Below are 18,929 nucleotides of genomic sequence, written 5' to 3'. Positions count from 1 at the left end.
TGCAGCAAAATAACCGTTTTATTTTCGATTTTATTACAAAAAATACATATCCAGTGTATACATTTTGCAGTGTATGTTTTGTGTAAAAATATATATGTGTAAATATAAAATAATACGTAATATATGGATTCTTTTTTTTTTTTTCTTCTTTTTGACAAGTTTACTTGTGTTTTTTGCAGCTTGGCTTAAATGTTTATAGTTTGATTTGTTTGTTGTCTTGTCTGTCTAGCATTTACATGTTATAGTAGTCGACAAACTCGACAGATCTGGGACGCCTATTATAGCAGATTGGATCCAATCTCACTGGCTTCCACTTCTTCTTTTTCTTTATTTTTAAATGCAATCGAAGGGAAAGGGAAAAGAAAGAAATAAAAACATAATAAACAATTAGAAATAAATGCTCGCTGTACGCACACACACATCTAGTATTTACTAAGAATAATATCGGTACAAATGACGATGCAAAAGTCGAAATATAATCATTCCATGGGATACGTATTTACTAACTAAAACTATGCAATTGCAGTTGTCTTTTGATTGTTTTCGTTCGTTTTTTTAATAGTTTCGCACACTTCACATGCAAAAATTAGAATTTTTTTAATTTTGGCTTGGCGCAGTCTTGTCTAGGATATATGAATGTACATACTATAAGCGATTTATGCACATGGAATGTGGGCCCGTCACCAGTGCGAGCGAGATGGCATGCAGTGTGAAGCGTACGACACCATGTGGAGTAAGTGGGATGGGGAATTTTTAAAAGCTAGGGTATCGTGTAAAATACGTTGGTTAATTACAGCTAGGTATCGATTTTAGATTGGAATTGGAAGCCTCGCAACATGCACTTCTTAAAATCTATGAGATTTCACTGATTATTCTTTGTTTTTTTTTTTTTGACTTATTTTTAGATCTAAGCCGCAAAGAGCACAGTTATGGAGGAAATACTGGGTTCGGGTGTGTGGAAGTGGGTGAGTACTGGGTGTAGCCATACCACAGGAAATCATGTCAGAACACAGACGAGAGCGAGGCGAGGTGAGCTGCAGTTATAAACTTTTCGGGTTAAGGAACACGAGCAACAACCACGAGCAGCTCACAGCAACAGTAACAACTACTTTAGAATCGGGTGCAGTGTTCTCTCGCTAAGTGCATCGCTTTCAGGCCAATTGGAAGCTACTACAAGAACTAGTAAATTTAAGTAAATATCTTTTGCAAATGTGGAATGTCTGAATTTGTAAGATTAATACAGGAAATATTTATAAATCTACACTGTGTGTGCATTGATTTTCGAGCAAAAGATTTTGACAAATTTACTAGCATTAAATGCAATTTATAAAGTTTTACCCAAATAATGGGTATCAAATACGAATTTCTCTATGTACATATATAGTAAAATCTAATATAGTATAAATTTGGCTGGGTGATAAATGCAAATCCTTTCCAAAAAGCTGGCCCTTCTATTCAAAATAAGCGATGTAATCAACGATCCTACACTGCAACCGAAAGTGGAGTGGGTTTAAACTAAACTGTAGCACTGGGCGGCGGCTGTTGGGCCGCCGGCGGTATGACATTCGGAATCGCCACCACACAGGCGCCGGCCCTTGCGAAAGCCATGGGCGCCAGTTCGTTCCATCCATTCCGCACCGGGTCGTACTCCTCCACGCTCTTCAGCGCATGATTGCCATCGTAGCCGCCGACGACGATCAGGCGATCGCCCAGCAGGGCACATCCGATCGCGTCCCGGCCCAAGGCCAGTGAGCAGATCTGTGGGATGGATTACAACGTTTAGAATTGAGGAGATGACAGCCCGTAACCCAAACCCTGCTCACCAGAGTCCAGGTATCGGTGGCTGGGTCGTAGCGCTCCACCGTCTCCGTGCGACAGACCATTGGATTGCTGGCCGGACAGTCGTGGCCACCCAAGGCGTAGAGGAAACCATTGGCCACCGTCACCTGGTAAGGCAGGCAGTCAAGAGAAAGATCATTAGGGATATGCATAAAGGATACTTACGCCCACACCGCCGCGTCTCCTGTTCATCGGCGCCAGAAGGCTCCATTTGTTGGTGTGCGGATCGTAACACTCGATGGAGCGATGACAGACGGAACCATCGCGTCCGCCCACCGCATAAAGGCGACCGCCCAGGACAGCCACGCCGGCGGTGGAACGCATCGAGGACATGGGCGCCACATAGCTCCAAGTACGGGCAATGGGATCCCATCTGGAAAATGGTTGCTCAGTTGCACAATTATAAATATATATGCACATATAATTCAATTCATTCACCTCTCCACGGTGTTCAGGTAGCTCCAGCCATCGTGACCGCCCACCGCATACAGTGGACCCTCCAGCACCGCCACGCCCAGTCCATGACGGGGCGTGGCCATGGCATTGAGCGGTGCCCAAGCCATCGTATTCAGGTCCAAACTCTCCACGGTGTTCAGGGTCTTTAGCCCATCACGTCCGCCCACTAGGATCAATTTGTCCTCCATAACAGCAGCGCCGAATTGCAGGCGACGACCGGTCATGTGCTTCCACGGTGTCCACTTGTCCAAACGCGGGCAGTAGCTCTCGATGCTGATGGCGCCCTTGTGGGCATCCATGCCGCCGACGGCCAGGAGACGACCCACTGTGGATTTGCGTGGCGTGGTTCGCTCGGTGGCTATCCGGGATCGGCGCTCGGGCATCAGGTGCCACTTGAAGGCCTCCATTACCAGCTGCTGGCACTCGTTGGCATTGCACACGTTCTCCACATGGTCCATAATGAACGCTGGCGGCATGAGGGGCAGTCGCACCAGGGCCAACAGCTCCGGTATGTGCTGCTCACGGGCAGCGGAATCGTGGCGCACCCACGACATCAGACTGTGAAAGACATCCTGCTCCGAGGGCACATTGAGATCATCGCTGCTCAGCAGCTTGCCCAACTGATCGGCGTTCAGCTGGAAGAACTCCTGGTTCTGGCACACTTGCATGAAATACTGGCAGGTGTATGACTGCGCCAGACGCAGCAGCGTGGTGCAGCTCTGTTGCTCCGCAAAGAAGGCGAACCCAAGGCAATTGGATGGATGGAGCTGGCGGGCCAGAAAGTTACAGCAGGCGGTCACCACGGCGTTCAGCTGCAGCAGACAGGCGGTGGCCAGCAGCGTCTCCACGGTGTCCTCGCGCATCTCAATGAACCCGGTGTAGCAGTACTGGACCAGCAGATGCAGTGCATCGCCGTGCACCTCGCCGAGGGTCACCTCCTGCTCCTTGGTCTCGCGCAGCGATCCCGTGAACATGGCCGAAAAGTAGGCGCTCGACGCCGATAGCACCAGGCGGTGGGCGGGCACCCTGAAAGATTAGAGTGAAGCCCTTGAGTTGTGGGTACTTTCGCAAGCGCTAATCAAAAGAAACATTAGCTCGTGGTGTCACTATTTTCGTGACCGCAACTGTGCGCTGGTGGGTTCTTTTCCCTTTGTTTACCACGGCACAGATCGACAGGTTTTCACGATCCAAAACCGGTTAAGTGCAGCGAGCGGGCGCAGAAATCAAATAAAGCTGCAACTGCGCTATCTCTTTCCCTGCACTTTTGCAACAATGCTCACAGCAGCGGTCACAAGAGAAGGGAATTGTGTTTGCAGTTCAAGGATTTCACTGGTATCTTACAGAACGATAAATGTAAGTAATTTCCTGTTTGTTCACTTAAACAAGCTTACTTTTAATGAAGTTTATCCAAATCAACATTATTATAGGTGTAATAAACAAATGGACTGCTTATCGGCACATTTGTCGATAAGCAAAACAAATTGCAAATGGCTCAGACATAAACTATGTGTAATTCAAAACAATGAAAAAAAAACTCTATGAAGTAACTAATATTAAGTAAACATGCTATAAAAACTCGATCGATTACCAAAATATTGCTAGCAACACTACTATTAAAGTAAAACCCAATACTTTTCGATCGTTTTAAGCTTTAAAGTCCGAAGCGTACATTTATAGATGTGAAGCTTATTCTGTACATAAGCAATTACTGTCAAAATAATAAAATTTAGTAAATTAACTTTGTGCGTCAGCATGTTCACTGAGATAAGTAAATTTAAGCCGACCCAAAATGAGCATTTGTGTAAATAGAAGTTCCGTAAGCACTCGAAAGTACAAACCAGATTTGTTAAACATTTTTTCTTGCAATTATTTGTAAAACAGCTGTATTTGCATTTCTTGGGCGCTATTATTATGCCCGCAGCTGCATTTCCTGGTGGTGCGTGGTGCTACTATCTTGCGTGTGAGTGTGCACTGTTGGAATTGCGTTGGGGACGAAACAAGACAACACAACAACACAAAGCAAAGAGAGCAGACAAAGAACCCAAGTGAAGGTCAGCTGGGGTAGGAGGAGGGGCAGGGGGCGGCGTAGGTGGGTAGACGGAGGATGGGATGAAGAGGAAGCGGGAGGGAATCGCTAATGAACTTTCCAATTCGAAATGCCATTCCATTCCATTCCTTTTTCTTCATGAAAAGGGTATGGGAAATGGGAATTGAGAACTAGGAGTTCCACGATCCCCACTGCTTGCTGACCATCGTTTCCAGCGATTGGAGCCACCATCGATTACAGAAGGGTTTAGAACTCATAGCACTCACCTCTTTCCATCGATTCCAGCGATTAGGACCACATCGCAAAGCTGCTGACTATCCACATAGAACTGCATGCGCTTGAGCATACTATCCGCATGGTCGCGGCACCGAAAGAACTCATCCTGGCTGCCCGCCGAGTTCAAGCTGCCCAGGCTGTAGTCCCGCGACAGCGACTCCAATGTGTTGTCCGCCAGCATCGAGATGTGCCCGGATGTGGAAGCCGTCGAGTCCCGGCTGGGACTCTCCTTCTGGTTCACCGCCGACATGGTTCTTCTTCTGCTCTGGCTGTGCGCTCCTTTTCAGCGAGACGTCTGCATCGGATCACTGGCTGGAAGCAACTGGCTGGTGGATCGTGGATTGCGGATCGGTGGGGCCAATGGAGGGGGTGGCTGCAACGGTAATTTACAACAAAGAACCCTGCCTCTTGCCACAGTGCGCGTATGTGTATGCGCGTGTGTGAGTTTGGTGTGATGGTGTGGTGGTGTCGCCTCCGCTCTCTTCCACTCGCGATTTTTAAATCGTTTCAATTGGCCGGGAATTGCGTGCTGGATCTGTAACTGTAAATCAACTGTAACTTATCAAGCTGCCTGAGCGCCCGTGGCTGCGTTTGTGTGTGCGTTTAGTTTATGTGTTTATATACAAATTACACAGCTGTTGTGACAGCCCTTGGTCACACTGAATTGATGTATTTATTTTGTCACAGTGTGGCCAAAATATATTCACACTCAAAAATACATTCAGTATATTTTGTAAAATATTTTAGAGGGGATTCCCATTCAGGGCTATGAAATAATTATCTCCGAAAAATGTTATTTCATAAAAACGTGTGAAATCTAAATAGTAAATCTTCAGCAAAATGTAATTGAGGCACAAATAATTCTCCTATTTAATACTTATTTTAGCAAGATAAGAAAAAATACATAAGCATTACATGCATTTATTTAATTTTAAGGATGATTCCTAATTTTGGTGTACTAAAAATCCTTAGGAAGATGCAAATATTTTCTGTACGCAACCGGAACCAACTCTAAAAAATAAACCCACCAAAGCCAATAATAAAACCATGCCATCGTACATGGTATGACTTCGATTTCTTTATTTTCGATTTAATAATAATAATAATAATAGTTCAGTTGTTTTTGCCCACCGTCAACGATCTGTTGAACAAAGAGCAAGTGTGGATATGGGAGGATAGAGAAAATGGGGGCCGGGATGCAGAGGCATCTAGTTGGGCGACGTATTACGCTTTGGCGTCGACGGCGGCAGATCCATTGTCTTGCACACCCAGCCGGATATATCCACCTCCTCCACTTCCGCCTTGCGTATCCATGGATGACTCTGCCGAAGAACAGATGAAATAGCTTGAATATATATCTGTACAAATTGCGACGTTGCGATTGCTTACCAGCAGGGTCTTGAGATCGGCCCGCTCGTCGGGCTGTTTCTTCAGGCAGATGTCCACAAAGTCTTTGAACTCGGTGGAGAATATCTTGTGCTCCAGCTTGGGCGGCGGTTCGTTCACAATGTAATCCAGCAGCTCGAAGATGGCCATTGCCCTAGGCTCGTCCGTCGGCTGGCCGCTCTCCTCTGCATTGTCCGCGAATATCGACTCCAGGGTGGCGGTATTTGGCGGCGGGATGGGGTACATGCCGATGGCCATCTCCACCAGCGACAGGCCCAACGACCAGATGTCCGACTGCACGGAGTAGTGGGTGCCCTGCAATCGCTCCGGCTGAAACAAAGGGTCGTTAGTTATATAGATCTCTTATAATTGTCTATATTTAACATCTAGGTATAGATGATTGCTTTGTTTCGCTATTGCACTGCTTTTCCTGACGCATTTTCAAATACTGTCGGCGATATCATCGACCCTCAGAAGTTTATTGTACTAAATTGCTGGACTAACCGGTTACTTACCGACATATAGCTACGGGTGCCCACAAAGGAGTTGGCCATCGAGTCGATTAGTTGGCCGGAGACGCCGAAATCACAGATCTTGATCTCACCGCTACTGTTGACAAGGATATTGCTTGGCTTCACGTCACGGTGAATGATGGCGTGCTTGTCGCGCAGGTAGCTCAATCCCTTGAGTACTGCCAGCGTGATCCTGCCGAGAATGGACTCCGGTATTCGACCGGCCCGCTTGAGGATCAGATCAAGCGATCCCCCGTCCATATACTCCATGCATATACTGATCTCGCCGTCGCTGTAGAAGGCGCCATAGAAACCGACAATGTGTGGGAAATTACATTCGTGCAATACTTTCAGTTCGCGCAGGATCTGTTTCTTAATCGCCGGCTTCACCTCCAGATGGATAAGTTTCCTGGCCATGATCAGGTGTGTGTGCGTGTGCCGGACCTTCATCACCACGCCGCCATTGCCCGATCCCAGTTCGCCCAGCTTCTCCAGATCCTCGTCCGACAGCTCGCCGATCTTCTCCTTCTGGCTGAGAAACACCTTGATCCTTTTGCGTTCCGTGTCGTCCATGTCCAGGCCCTCCAGCGTCTCTGTCAGCGCATCGATGCTCGTCTTAGGCTTCCCCAGCAAACTGTGTGTGCTTTAATTTAACCTCTTAATGAATTTTTGCGATCCAAAACGAAAATGTATAATGTGCAGGCAATGGTTGGGATTTGAAAGTAGGGGATGGGATGCGAGGCAGGTCCAAGTTTCCCTAATGATAAGACAACTATGTACATGTGTACGCATGTTATTTGATAAAAAAAATGCTGCCTACATTTTGGTGCTGAGTAAAAATGATTAAATGGGCAGGACTATAGAGGATATTGAGTGGTATGTAGCTTGTAGAATTTATCTTTGAATCTGACTTTGTCATTTTATTAATTAATCTAAATAGTTTACTGTATGACTCAGTGAGTTTTTTCTCACTGTGTACCTGTGCGTCACATAAAAGGAGCACCACCCATTCCAACAAACAAAGAGCGAGTATTTGCTCTTTCTCTGCGACCATCTCTTTCTTTCCAGGTGGATGGAGTTTCCTTGTATCAATTGATGGGTATTAATTACCCACCTGACTCGCAAAACTACAGGATAATCTTACCACCGAGTGAGAAACCAAAAACGGGAAAAGGAATGGGAAAAGGCGAAGGGGGGCGGCGTAATTTGGATGAGTATGGGTGGCCAAAAAACCAGTCATTTATTAAGGATATTATGTATAATATTTACTCTGTGCCCGAGGGGGTTTTAAACGGCGGCGTCGGCGCCACTGTGGCGGCGGCAACAGTTGCCTCCGTATTTACCGGCGGCAGCACCAGATTCAGCTTGTTCTTCGACATCTTATATATATAAAGATATACTATATATCTCACGATTCCGTAATCCGTTACCGATAAGTTAAAGAACACAACAATAACAAAAAAGAAACAATACAAATAGAGAGTGTTCCAGTGGAAACAACAACAAAACGCACGACGAACAGCGGCGTCCAAAGACCGGATGAGGGGTGTGAGGGGCGAGGGGCGTCGGCGAGGGGGCGTGCGAAGGGAGGCCAAGTGCAAAAGTTTCGTTTTGTGTGTCCAGCCGCTGGTATATTTGCACTATTTCCTCGCGTTGCGCTTAACTTAAGCACACCCGAACCGAGCACACGAACAGCAAACGGAAAGTTTTTATTATTTTTGCAATAATCTGCCAAAATCGGCGACTTTTTGGTTTTTTTTCGCAGAAGATGCTGTGTGACCAGATGCTGCAATTACCAAATACCGTTAACATACTCCTACGACAGAAGAGATCAATGAATACATAATACAAGCAAAAGTAATATTTTATTTGTTACGAAGATCGATGGATATAGAAATCGGTTTTTCTAATTTAATTGCAACAAAACATATTTTAAGCCTTTCGGTAGGCTTTTAAGTAATATGGAAATATAAACAGATTTCTCCTACGCATTCGCGGTTGATATTTTCGTGCCACGCGCATACGGTCACACTCCACCACCCCCACTTATTTTGTTAAAGGGGAAAACAATAACATTTCCGGCGTATTCCGTGTGCCATCTGACCAAAATGAGGCTACAGCGGCAGTGCATTGTGGTCAACATGCGATCGGCCATTGTCCTGATCATGATCTTCGTACTGACGGGGATCAGGAACAGCGAAACGGCCAGCGGTGGAAACCAGATGGATTTATCGGACGCAAAAGGCGATCACAAGGACAACAGCAATGCAAGCAATGGCAATGGCAATGCCAATGCCAACGATAACGAGGTGTACGTGCCGCCATTGGTGTCCAGCATGGTGGCCAAAAGCGGAGGAGGAGCCGGTGGACTCCTGGACAACATAACCGCCTACAGTAGCAGCAGCAGCAGCAGTAGCAATGGGAACAACAACATGCTGTGCCCGTACGATAAGGAAACGCCCTGTGATCGCTTGCAGTTTCCGTGCATACGATGCAACTACAACCATGGATGCATCTACGGCCGGGACTTGAATGTCACCTGCGAGGTGATTAACAATGTCCAGTGCCTGGGCGAACGGAGTTTCCAGCGACAAATGAACTGCCGATATTGCTACCAAACGGAAATGTGGCAACAGAGCTGTGGCCAGCGCTCCAGTTGCAACTCGGCGACGGATAAACTATTTCGTACGAACTGCACCGTGCACCATGATGTGCTCTGTCTGGGTAATCGATCCTTTACCCGTAACCTGCGCTGCAACTGGACGCAGGGCTATCGCTGGAGCACAGCCCTGCTGATTAGCCTCACGCTGGGCGGCTTCGGAGCCGATCGATTCTATTTAGGCCACTGGCAAGAAGGAATTGGAAAGCTGTTTAGCTTTGGGGGCCTCGGCGTCTGGACCATCATCGATGTCCTGCTAATCTCGATGCATTATTTGGGGCCAGCGGATGGCTCACTTTACATATAGTTTAGTTTTACAGGGGTTAATAGATCATAAGCTAACTTTATCCATTACCGTGTACATAATTACGAATGCAGACTTAACCATTAGAGATGAAATAGGGATCGTCACGAAAAACCTGTACATAAATAATTAGGAAATGTATTCTATTTACTACGCTAAAATTGTTTTTTGTGCCTTTTATTTAGCACAATGTTACGAAGTCCTTTTATCATTACTTGGTCGTATCAATAAATAAGTGAAATAGAACATATAACCATCTCCCTCTTGTTCCTGTAAGTTCAAATGATGTGAAGATATCTGAAAAGCTATGCGTAATATATAAGAATAAAAGGTTTGGTTTACTAAGCGGATTTATTTTAATTGTTCTAGGCAGTTTCTTTTAAGTAATCAATTTTCTTAATAGGCATTAAATTATTTCTCTATTATTAGAAAATGCCCATTCTATATCTCTGTGTTCCTTCGCTTACATTTAAATATTTATGTAGCTTATTAATCGAGTTTCCTGAAATCCAGACTCACCCCCAACTGAAAGTATACTCAATCCATGGCAGCCGCCTGCACTTCATCATCGCCATCATCAAACTTAATGTGCTTTGCCAGCAGTTTGGCCACCTTTTCTCGACCGCGTTTCTGCTGCACGCGCACCTTTTTCGAGAGTTTCGCCTCGCGGTCCTGCTCGATTTTGCGCCAATAGAGTGTCTCCTGCTGGCCAGACAGCACTTTTAGCTGCCTCTCGGCACAATTCACTTGGCGTACCAGTTCTTCGGCTGCGGCAGGCGTTCCCAAACGTAGTAGGGCCACTTGATCTCCCTCCTTAATGTCCACATATTTAATATCCGGATACTGGCGCATGTCAGCCTTAAACTCCTTGACATTGGTGCAGGGTTCTAGCAGACAGCATTCCACAATCAGTCCGGGCTCGTATTTGAAGAGAGGCGTGTGGTCCTGCGAAGGCTCTTCGGATTTTGTGGATTCTACGCCGCCGGCGCCGTAGAAATTCATGTTCATCTTGTGCACCGCTTTACGACGTTTTGCTGGCACAGGCGCTGCTTCCACTGCAGCCTCACCGCCATCGCTAAGAACCTCGCCTCCGGTTTCCTCCTCTTTGACGGCCTCGGGCAGCTGCGAAGGTTTCGGATGGTTTTGATGGCTGTGCTGCTGGTGATGTTGGTGCTGCTGATTTTGCGGCCGATTTTCACGCCACAGCTTGCTCTTTGCCTCACTGACGAGCCGACGCTGTAGATTCAAGTACTTGTTACGCAAACTGCTCCAACTGGTCTTGGGTAGCACTTTAAGATCCAGGGCACTGGGCTCAATATTTGGTTTGTCCACAATCGCCTTCTTTTTGCGCTTACGACGACGCTTCTTGGCAGCTCCATCGCCATCGGTTGCCTCTGGTTTGCCTTCCTGCTCGGAGGCTTCGGCTGTGGTCTCCGCGTCCGTTTCACTCGCTGTTTCTTCAGCTGTTGAGGTATCACTGGGCTGGCCCTCCTCTAACTTAACACGTTTAACTTCGTGTACCTCCTCGCGATCCTTGTCGGTGGCTTCCCTTTTCAGATTTCGCTTTGGCAAATCAACCTGATCAGTCTCTGCCTGCGGCTGCTCAGCTTTTTGTTGTAACTGCTGCTGTTGGTGAAAGGAGCGCACGCTGGCCAGTTCGCTGGGATCAGTTTCGACAGACAAAACGCCCTGTATCTGGGCAAAAGCCTTTAGAGCCTTCTCCACGGACCCGCTTTTCTCGAATTCGATAAAGGCGAACTCCTTGATCTTTTTTGTGCCCGGATAGTGGGGCAGGGAGACATAGGCCACCGGTCCGTAGCGGCTGAAAACCTCCTTCAGCCAATCGTGAGTGGCATTCGCAGGCAGAGCCTCAACATACAAGGTTTGGTCGTTGACATCGCGCTGATCTGGAAGCTTGGTGCGTCGCTTGACCTTCACCTTGGTCTCGTCCAGCTTCAGAAGGTGGGAGTTGCTCAGTGCCTTGGCTATCTGCTGCACATCCTGGGTGAGCGTCTTGATTTTGTTGAAACTGAGAAAGATTTCCAGAGGTACATCTGTAAATGAATACCATAACTAGGGTTTTGTTGGTTAGTGAAGCATCTCAGTTACTCACATGGATCCTGCTCCACGTAGCGCCTAAGGAAGCGATCCTTGCTCAAGTTGGCGTCACCGAAGTAAAATTCCATTTGGGTGCGAATCGAATTAAACAAATGCCTCTTCCTTTTGCGTCCTCCGTCCTTTTTAGCCGGCGTTGTATCTTCCGGCGACGGCTCCGTGGCATTTTCCTCAGCTGGTTCTGAGGGTGCGGCAGGATCGGGTTTCTCAGCCGGCGTGGCGGGCTCCTGGCCCTCGCCCTTCTCTTTCTCTGTGTTTTTGGCAGCCATTAAAGCCCGGTTAACCTGTAATCCAATTCACTGGAGTTAAATGTTGCAATTGGTTTTCACGTTATCCGCCATCTGGCAACGCTGTCTCGTTGTGAATTTCAGGGATGCCAGGTATTTGCAGCATTCTCAAATAGATAGTTAAACGAATATCAGCTTCTAACTACGGAAACTTAAAATTACAAATTGAAGAAAAACAATCGAAGCAGTACCTCAGTAACTGATAGAAGTTTTTCTCCTGCCCATTTCTTATACTCTGTTTATTATTAATATTTTTACTGTTCCTAATATCGCTTGATAGCCAAGCGCTATCGATATTTTGGCGCTGTGGCAACCCTGCTACGTTGTTTTGGCGGGCGGCAAAAAAAAAAACAGATGCTATGCTAACCTATGTGTGTTGTACAGTGCGCCGCTCAAATCGGCAACAACAAAACGAAAATAGTCGGCGAATTGGCGAGAAAATGTATTTATTCCCTCGCGAATTAAAGCGCTGGTTCGATTAAACTTAACTATTAAGTGTTAAACCCTGCAGCAGTCGATAATCAAGCATTATAAGCGTGACCAATAAACCTAATTTCTCGCAAGCGAAAAAAGAAAAGAAAGGCGAAAAACGAGTGAGCGCGGCTTGTGTATTCAATTTGCTAAGTGGATGGTGACGCTCTGCACAGCCGGAGAGTCCAGCCATGGAGTCGATTGTCCTGCATTCGGATGTGGCTCGCTTGGTCCTGGGTAAGTTTTCCCTGGATGCTTTCCTGACGAGCGATATTTATGCTGTTTCATTTTTAGGCTATCTAGTCAACCAGAATCTAATACGGGCCGCACACACTCTGTGTCGCACATCGCCTCACCTGCGCCACGAGTTTCTGGCCCTTAAGCAGGGCCTGCAGACGCACAACTTCCTTAATGGGGGTCTGGAGGAGATCATCTGCGAGCATGTCAAGATCACAGGCTTGGGTAAGTTTGCATGCTGCCAAGGCTTTCTTCTTGGGCTGAACGAAAATCTTTCTTTTCAGTGTCCGGTGCCGTGCAGAAGCTGCCGCTGGAGACGCGCATGCAGATGCAGCAACTCAAGTTGTCCGAACGGGTTAGCGAACTGATAGCCACCGGCGAAAATAGTAGCTGCGCCAACGATAGCAGCACCCCAGGCGAAACCACCATATCGCAGTCGCACCGCAAGAGAAGGCGATTGTAATTATAGATTTTTCCCTGACACAAACACATCGGAATTCTCATTGCTTTCTTACCCCCGTTCCCCAGACGCACCCATTCCCCCGTGAACAGCATTTCCTCGCCTTCGTTCAGCAAACGACCGCGCCTGCTGCCGCCACACTTCTACTGCAGCATTAACCGCGACAAGATCAGGCAGAGTTTCATAGGCAGCCAGGATGGCCGCGAGGCGGAACTGGAGGAGGAGGATGGCGAGAGCACCACGGCCACCGAGGACTTGGAGGAGGAGGACTTACTTTCGGCGAATGGTCCTGGTCCGCGCAACAATTCTACGCCGCGCCAAGGTCGTTCCGAGTCTAATCCTCTCGTGCTCACGCCGCAAAGCATGCCTGTAAGTTGGAAACCATGCGACTATGTCTACTTGGTGTTAAAAAACAACACTTTTCCGATTTACGTTGTTTCCAGGAACTGGCTAGTGCGATAATTAAGAATCAGGACTTTCAGGAGACGTTGGTAAAGAATATTAACGTAGCGCTGCAGACGGTGACTGTTACCAATCCGTCGGTAAGCTGTGACGCCATGCTGGACGGTCTAGTAAAGAACATACTAGAGGCCACCGAGAAGGATCCCTCGTTCGATCGCATCATACAGGAGGTGGTGATCGGGGATGACCCACCGCCAAATCAGGAAGACTCTGGTGTGTCGCCTGCCTGTGATGCTGCTAGGGCTGTTGTTCCCACTGCCGCTGGAGATGTGCTTCCGTCAGAAGAGTCTGTGGATCCTGTGCCACCGCAAACACCGCTTATAATTCGCACCGCCGTCGCAGCCACCGCAGGAACCAATGCTGATCCCAACTTCTCCATCTCCAAGCTTATCGTACTGAACTCCAACGAGAGTGTCCAAAAAATGGTTGCTGGTTTGGATACGTCCAATGTCAGCTTTACAAGCGAAGGCCTCAATTTAAACTTTGCCGATCCAGCGTCAATGCTCAGCGAGGTGGAGGCGACGGCTGCTGGTCAGGTTTGTGTGGACGCCACCACCGGGCAACTGACGTTTCCCATGTACCTTTCAAACGGCGGATTGCTGTCGCATCTTCCATTCCTGGTGAACAACGAGTGGGTGGCCCAGCAACTTGGGCCGGACGCCTTTGCCAACATTGATGACTCGCACATTGAGATATCGCTGCCAGAACCGATTACTCTGTCTGCCAATCAGCTGCCCCCCAATTCCATTATTATAAACAGTGCCCAGAAACAACCCCCTGCCCCAAGCGGTGTTCCTCCAGCCCAGTTGATAAAAGAAGCGGCCAAAGTGGACAACAAGGCGGCGAAGGGAACGGCTTCAAAAGAGCAACCGGAAGTTCAACTGGAGGAGGAGCTGAGAAAGTTTCCTCCCGCATCCCTGGATTCTTCCAGACAAGTCATGGAGAGAGTGACACCCTCGACGGCGGGAATAATCAATGTAAAGGCCTTTCGTAGCTTATCCACTCCCCGAAAGAGAACCTCGCATGTACGAACATTAACTTTTTCCCCTAAGGTTCCTCATGGTGTTGTTGTGCATCCCAATACGCCACTCTCCACTAGGCGATCTGGTTTGCTGGCCAAAGCCCAAGAGAAGCCAATTATTAACCATGTGGAGATCATCCAGGCAGCCTGCGACCTAAGCTCAAATGAGGGACTTGGAGGAGTGCCACCACTCTTCGCCATGGAGGAGTGCAGCAATCAGACGGTGATCAGGGCCCATCCTGCAGCTGCCGCTCCGTCAGCAGCTCCGGCTCCTCCGTTGGTGGCCACGCCCAAAAGAAAACAGAAGCGACAGGCGGCGGTCAAGGCCTGCAAGCGGATCATCTCCCAGGCGGAATTGGAAACCAAGCCGGAAAAGGATCAGCAGAAAATTATACCCAACAATAACTCTACTAGCAGCGCATCTGCGTCCACTCACGATGACAGCGCTGAGGCCAGCAAAGAGAATCTCCAGAAGCAGCAGAAAATAGAGAGAAAGCCAGAGGTAGGCTCCACCACCAGAGACGCAGTTGTAGATAACGATTTGGCCGCCTGGCAGCGCCAGTTGCATGGCTCTAATTCTGATCTTGAAAATCGGCTGCGCGAAATCAACTCCAAGCGCGAGGAGGTGAAGGCCTCTGGTCGGTCGAGGCGTCCAAGGAAGAAAGACACACCCACTTCAGCTTCGTCAAGAGCACGAAAAGCTTCAATGGTCAAAGCGAAAGCGGAGTCCAAGAACCCGGTGAAGAAACCGCAGCGCAGTGTTGGCGATTCCACCGAGAAGATCAACATCAAGATAATCACTCCTCAGAAACCAAGGCTTCTGAAAAAGAAGAAGGTGTTTGAGGCAAAAGAGGAAATTATAGACGAAACCATTGAAGAAACCATAGAAGAAACCATAAACGAACCCGAAATGGAGGTCGAGGAAAAGGATCAGAAGAAGAAAAGTGAACTAGGAGGAAATCATGCAAAGGATCCGGAGCAAGTAAAGGCGTTAGCGGTAGAACTGTCGCGGCCCAACATGGCCATGCTCCTGGACACTCCGTTTAAAGCATCTCCCATTGGAGCAGGAGCAAGCGGTGCCGCAGAGGATGACACCACATCAAAGGAAGCAGGTGTTGCTGGAGTCGCTGTCATCCCACCCACTCCAGGGATGGCCATTCCACCTCTGGACACGCCATATGGCAAGTTGCCCAGTAGCAGCTTTCTCTTTGGTTCGGATACCAAAAGTATTATGGATACGCCGCAGTTGAGTGCCATAACACCTGGATTTCGTTTGACACCGTTTGGACAGATGCCCGGTACTCCGATTGGCAGCGCTGCCAAGACTGAATACTCTTCAGGCAGTTCCTATTATCGTCCGGATGAAGCGGAACACACCGATGCGAATGCGCAGTGCGCAATACAGCAGTGGGGTGATTTGCAGGAGAAAAAAGAACCTAAGGATCGGACTAAGGAAAAGGAGGAAGAGGTAGAAGCGCAGGAAGAGCTTTCGCATCAGAAGGAAATGGAACATTCAAAGGAAAGCCTTCATCAGCAGGACGAACATCCTGAGGACAATAAGGAAACACCGAGAAGCCCAGAGAAGCAGATTGAAGAACATGTAAAGGAAACTAAAAACGATGGTGGAAAGAAAGAACCGGTTTTAGAAAAGACACCAGATGCTGTAAAGCAACCCGTTGTCCTGTCCTTGGAGCCCACCGTCCTTCGACGTGTTCGATCCTTTGGCAGCGAAGCGGTGGACAGTGTGGAATCCGCTGCCGATGGTTCATTTCCCTCGGATCAGCAGCAGCTTCCGCACTATAAACTTCTGCCCGGGCTGCCCGAGGCAATCATTGAAGGATCCAGTAGTTCTAGCTCCTCGGCAACCAGTTCTTCGTCCTCATCCAGTTCGAGCTCAAGCTCCTCCAGTAGTTCATCATCAAGTTCCTCGTCCTCGCTCAGTTCTCAAAGCGGAAAGGAGGAAAGCACTAAGGAAGAGACAGAGGGCGAGTATGTCGACGAGATGAGCAGCAAGGAAAATAAAGTGCTACTAAGCATAGACAACCTATCAAATATCAGCAGCACGGAAGACGAAGAGTGGCTGAAGGCGGCTGGTTCTGAAGATGCAGCTCTGCCAATGTTGGCTATCGACAGTCAACCAGGTCAGTTAGTTAGCCAGGATGGGGAGGTCCGCTATCCTATCCGGAATTGGCTGACACCAAGCAAAGAGCAGGCCCAGGAGGCGGATACCAGTGGAGAACTGCGAACAAAACCTGCACCTCCTAAACCGGTGGCTGCTCCCTTCCCGCCTCCGCCGCTTCCTATTACTCCGCCAGCAGCTCCCCCGCCGCCTCCGCCAGAGACATCAGATCCGTCATCCGACGCTCCACCAACGGTCTCGGCAATTCGTCAGGAACACCAACGCCAGCAGCTAGACGAGAAGCGTCAACGTGTAGTGGCCAAGTTTAAGGAGCAGTCCCAACCGATCAAAGCTCAAGGCAGAAAGACTGCAAGCAAGAAGCTCACTGCAATACGTGAAAATGCCAAATTGGCCAATCCAAACACTCAAAAATCTCCGAAAAAGCGGGAGCACGTCGAGCCACTGAAAACAAAAGCAGCTAGAAAGCATATGGAACCAAATCAGAAAGTAGAGTCCACAGAGCCTCCAGTTCCGCCAGTTGTTGCCCCCAAAGATGCCCCAGCATATCCGCCAGCCAGCAAACTGGATCCCGCCCTGCTCATGGCCCTCAATCTTTCTGCCAAAAAACAGGAGCCATTAACGAATGCAGTCAAACCCAAGGTAAAACGAGCGGCGGTTGAAATTGCGGCACAGCCCGCACCTGGAAAACGTGGACGCCCGAAGAAGACACAAGGGGAGACAGCCAATATTTGTATGCGTCGATCCTCGCGTCTAGTCGAAAATAAAAGTAAGTAGTTAAGCTCTAATAAAATATGTTAAATTAAAATATTAAATTAAAATATTTTCTTTTGAAAACTAGCTCCTGCTCCGGAAGATCTCTCCAAATCCGCTGACGGAGGTGCAACGAAGATCAACACCAAGGCTAATACCAAGAAACCGGCCAAGAAACGTGTCGAGGCAAGGGTGCCCTCCTCCACAACCGATGCTCCAGCACTGCCCATGGTAGCGGAGGCGGAATCCACACAGAGATCCCCAGAGCAAAAGCAGCAAAGTCGGCAACCAATCAAAGAACCCGAACAGAATCTACCGCCGTCTAAATCCGAATCGGATCCCGATGACAGCGACTTCGAGCAGGACATGTGCCTGAGCAGCAGCCAGGAGCGTTTTACAGTTAACTTCACATATGCGGACAACGGACCCAAGTCCAGCAATCCGATGATACGTCAGCCACCGAGCTATTTCAAAAGTTATCAAATGCGCTTGATGACCGATGACGAACAGCTGCATACACTGCGCATAGCCAGTGCTCAGGTGCTCTATCTGGGACAACCAGTGGCCAGCGCCATTCGCAATATACCCAAGAAGCGGATACGCCGCCTGAACAGCAATAGTGGCGGGACTGGAGCAACAGGGGGAAGTGCAAGTACAAGCGGTAGTGGAACGGGAACAGAAGTTGCAGCTGCTGGAGAACAGCCTTCGGCCACCTCTACGCCGCTGGTGGAGAAGGCTCCGTCCAGGAGTGAGCCGCACGATGAGGACGATCTGGAGGTGGCCGCCATGTAAGTGGTGAACATATATAAGTTAATAAGCGTAATGAAAATATGGATTTCATTTTTGTATACCTATCAATATTAATCGGTTTCAACATAATAATACCGTTCTTTCATCCATACAGCAATTCAGCTCCGATAGCAGCGAACAGCAGCAGCGGAGTTGGAGGCGAGCAGACCCCAGATAACTCCGCGCAGCAGAAGGAGCCGCAGAGCGAGAACCACAGCGTGGAGATCGAGGACATCGAGTCGATACTCTCGCACCTCCACGGCACCTAGTTCCAGCAGCAGCTCCATTAAAATTGATGGCAATCATGGGAGTACGTCTTTCCGCTTTTTCTTGTTAGCCTTAGTAAAGGAGGCGGTTTTGAAGTGAATTTAATTTCTATGTGCACCAAGGATCGTTATTATTAAAGTATTTATTTTTTCGCTGTAAGCTAAGACGAAGCAGCACCACCTGCTCACACAACATTCACAAGAGAATCCCAGAAGAATCACTAATTTATGTTTCATTATTCGCATTCGTACATATATAGAAATATATAGAGCTGTATATTGATAGCCAGTTGATTTAATTGTTAAGAGCCGTTTTTTTTCGTATTACTAAGGCCCTGCCCGAACAAAATATTATGATTTGATTTTGTACTCTATCTGATAAAGTGAATATAAGGAATTAACCAAGCCAATCCTTTGACTTTCCGTGGGAATGGAACTCAAGCTGTCGCATA

General features: G+C 48.1%; 5 protein-coding genes across 7 annotated transcripts; 2 read left to right on the top strand and 3 right to left on the bottom strand.

Moving 5' to 3' along the window:
• Positions 1-131: 131 nt before the first annotated feature.
• LOC6549817 (kelch-like protein 5) lies at positions 132-5,320 on the bottom strand. Its single transcript, XM_001977304.3, has 6 exons — positions 4,609-5,320; positions 2,278-3,321; positions 2,005-2,212; positions 1,824-1,946; positions 1,522-1,758; positions 132-325 (listed from the first exon to the last, which is right to left on the bottom strand). The coding sequence occupies exons 1-6, from the start codon at positions 4,866-4,868 to the stop codon at positions 233-235; spliced, it is 1,965 nt and encodes a 654-aa protein (XP_001977340.1). The 5' UTR covers positions 4,869-5,320; the 3' UTR covers positions 132-232.
• Positions 5,321-5,786: 466 nt separating this feature from the next.
• On the bottom strand, positions 5,787-8,339 carry LOC6549818 (dual specificity mitogen-activated protein kinase kinase dSOR1). 2 transcript variants are annotated; one of them, XM_001977305.3, is made up of 4 exons: positions 7,786-8,339; positions 6,520-7,159; positions 6,008-6,334; positions 5,787-5,940 (listed from the first exon to the last, which is right to left on the bottom strand). In XM_001977305.3, exons 1-4 carry the CDS (start codon positions 7,893-7,895, stop codon positions 5,827-5,829), a joined length of 1,191 nt encoding a protein of 396 aa, XP_001977341.1. In that variant the 5' UTR covers positions 7,896-8,339; the 3' UTR covers positions 5,787-5,826. The 2 variants fall into 2 exon arrangements, with proteins under 2 accessions (XP_001977341.1, XP_015010856.1); XM_015155370.2 differs by having other exon boundaries at positions 6,520-7,150; positions 7,786-8,242.
• Positions 8,340-8,353: 14 nt separating this feature from the next.
• Positions 8,354-9,754, top strand: LOC6549819 (TM2 domain-containing protein almondex). The gene has a single exon (XM_001977306.3). It carries the CDS (start codon positions 8,625-8,627, stop codon positions 9,480-9,482), a length of 858 nt encoding a protein of 285 aa, XP_001977342.1. The 5' UTR covers positions 8,354-8,624; the 3' UTR covers positions 9,483-9,754.
• Positions 9,755-9,816: 62 nt separating this feature from the next.
• On the bottom strand, positions 9,817-11,966 carry LOC6549820 (la-related protein 7). Its single transcript, XM_001977307.3, has 2 exons — positions 11,593-11,966; positions 9,817-11,533 (listed from the first exon to the last, which is right to left on the bottom strand). Exons 1-2 carry the CDS (start codon positions 11,861-11,863, stop codon positions 10,017-10,019), a joined length of 1,788 nt encoding a protein of 595 aa, XP_001977343.1. The 5' UTR covers positions 11,864-11,966; the 3' UTR covers positions 9,817-10,016.
• A 210-nt stretch (positions 11,967-12,176) lies between these two features.
• On the top strand, positions 12,177-18,887 carry LOC6549821 (titin). 2 transcript variants are annotated; one of them, XM_026982684.1, is made up of 8 exons: positions 12,178-12,589; positions 12,647-12,814; positions 12,874-13,048; positions 13,118-13,418; positions 13,493-14,488; positions 14,564-17,438; positions 17,511-18,210; positions 18,327-18,887. In XM_026982684.1, exons 1-8 carry the CDS (start codon positions 12,544-12,546, stop codon positions 18,478-18,480), a joined length of 5,415 nt encoding a protein of 1,804 aa, XP_026838485.1. In that variant the 5' UTR covers positions 12,178-12,543; the 3' UTR covers positions 18,481-18,887. The 2 variants fall into 2 exon arrangements, with proteins under 2 accessions (XP_001977344.2, XP_026838485.1); XM_001977308.3 differs by having other exon boundaries at positions 12,177-12,589; positions 13,493-17,438.
• The last annotated feature ends 42 nt before the right edge of the window (positions 18,888-18,929 follow it).

Source organism: Drosophila erecta, unplaced genomic scaffold (assembly GCF_003286155.1).
Source record: "Drosophila erecta strain 14021-0224.00,06,07 unplaced genomic scaffold, DereRS2 tig00000152-arrow-arrow-pilon, whole genome shotgun sequence".
NCBI lineage: Eukaryota > Metazoa > Arthropoda > Insecta > Diptera > Drosophilidae > Drosophila > Drosophila erecta.
Note: the sequence above shows the minus strand (reverse complement) of the source record. Positions and strands in the feature narration are given on the sequence as shown.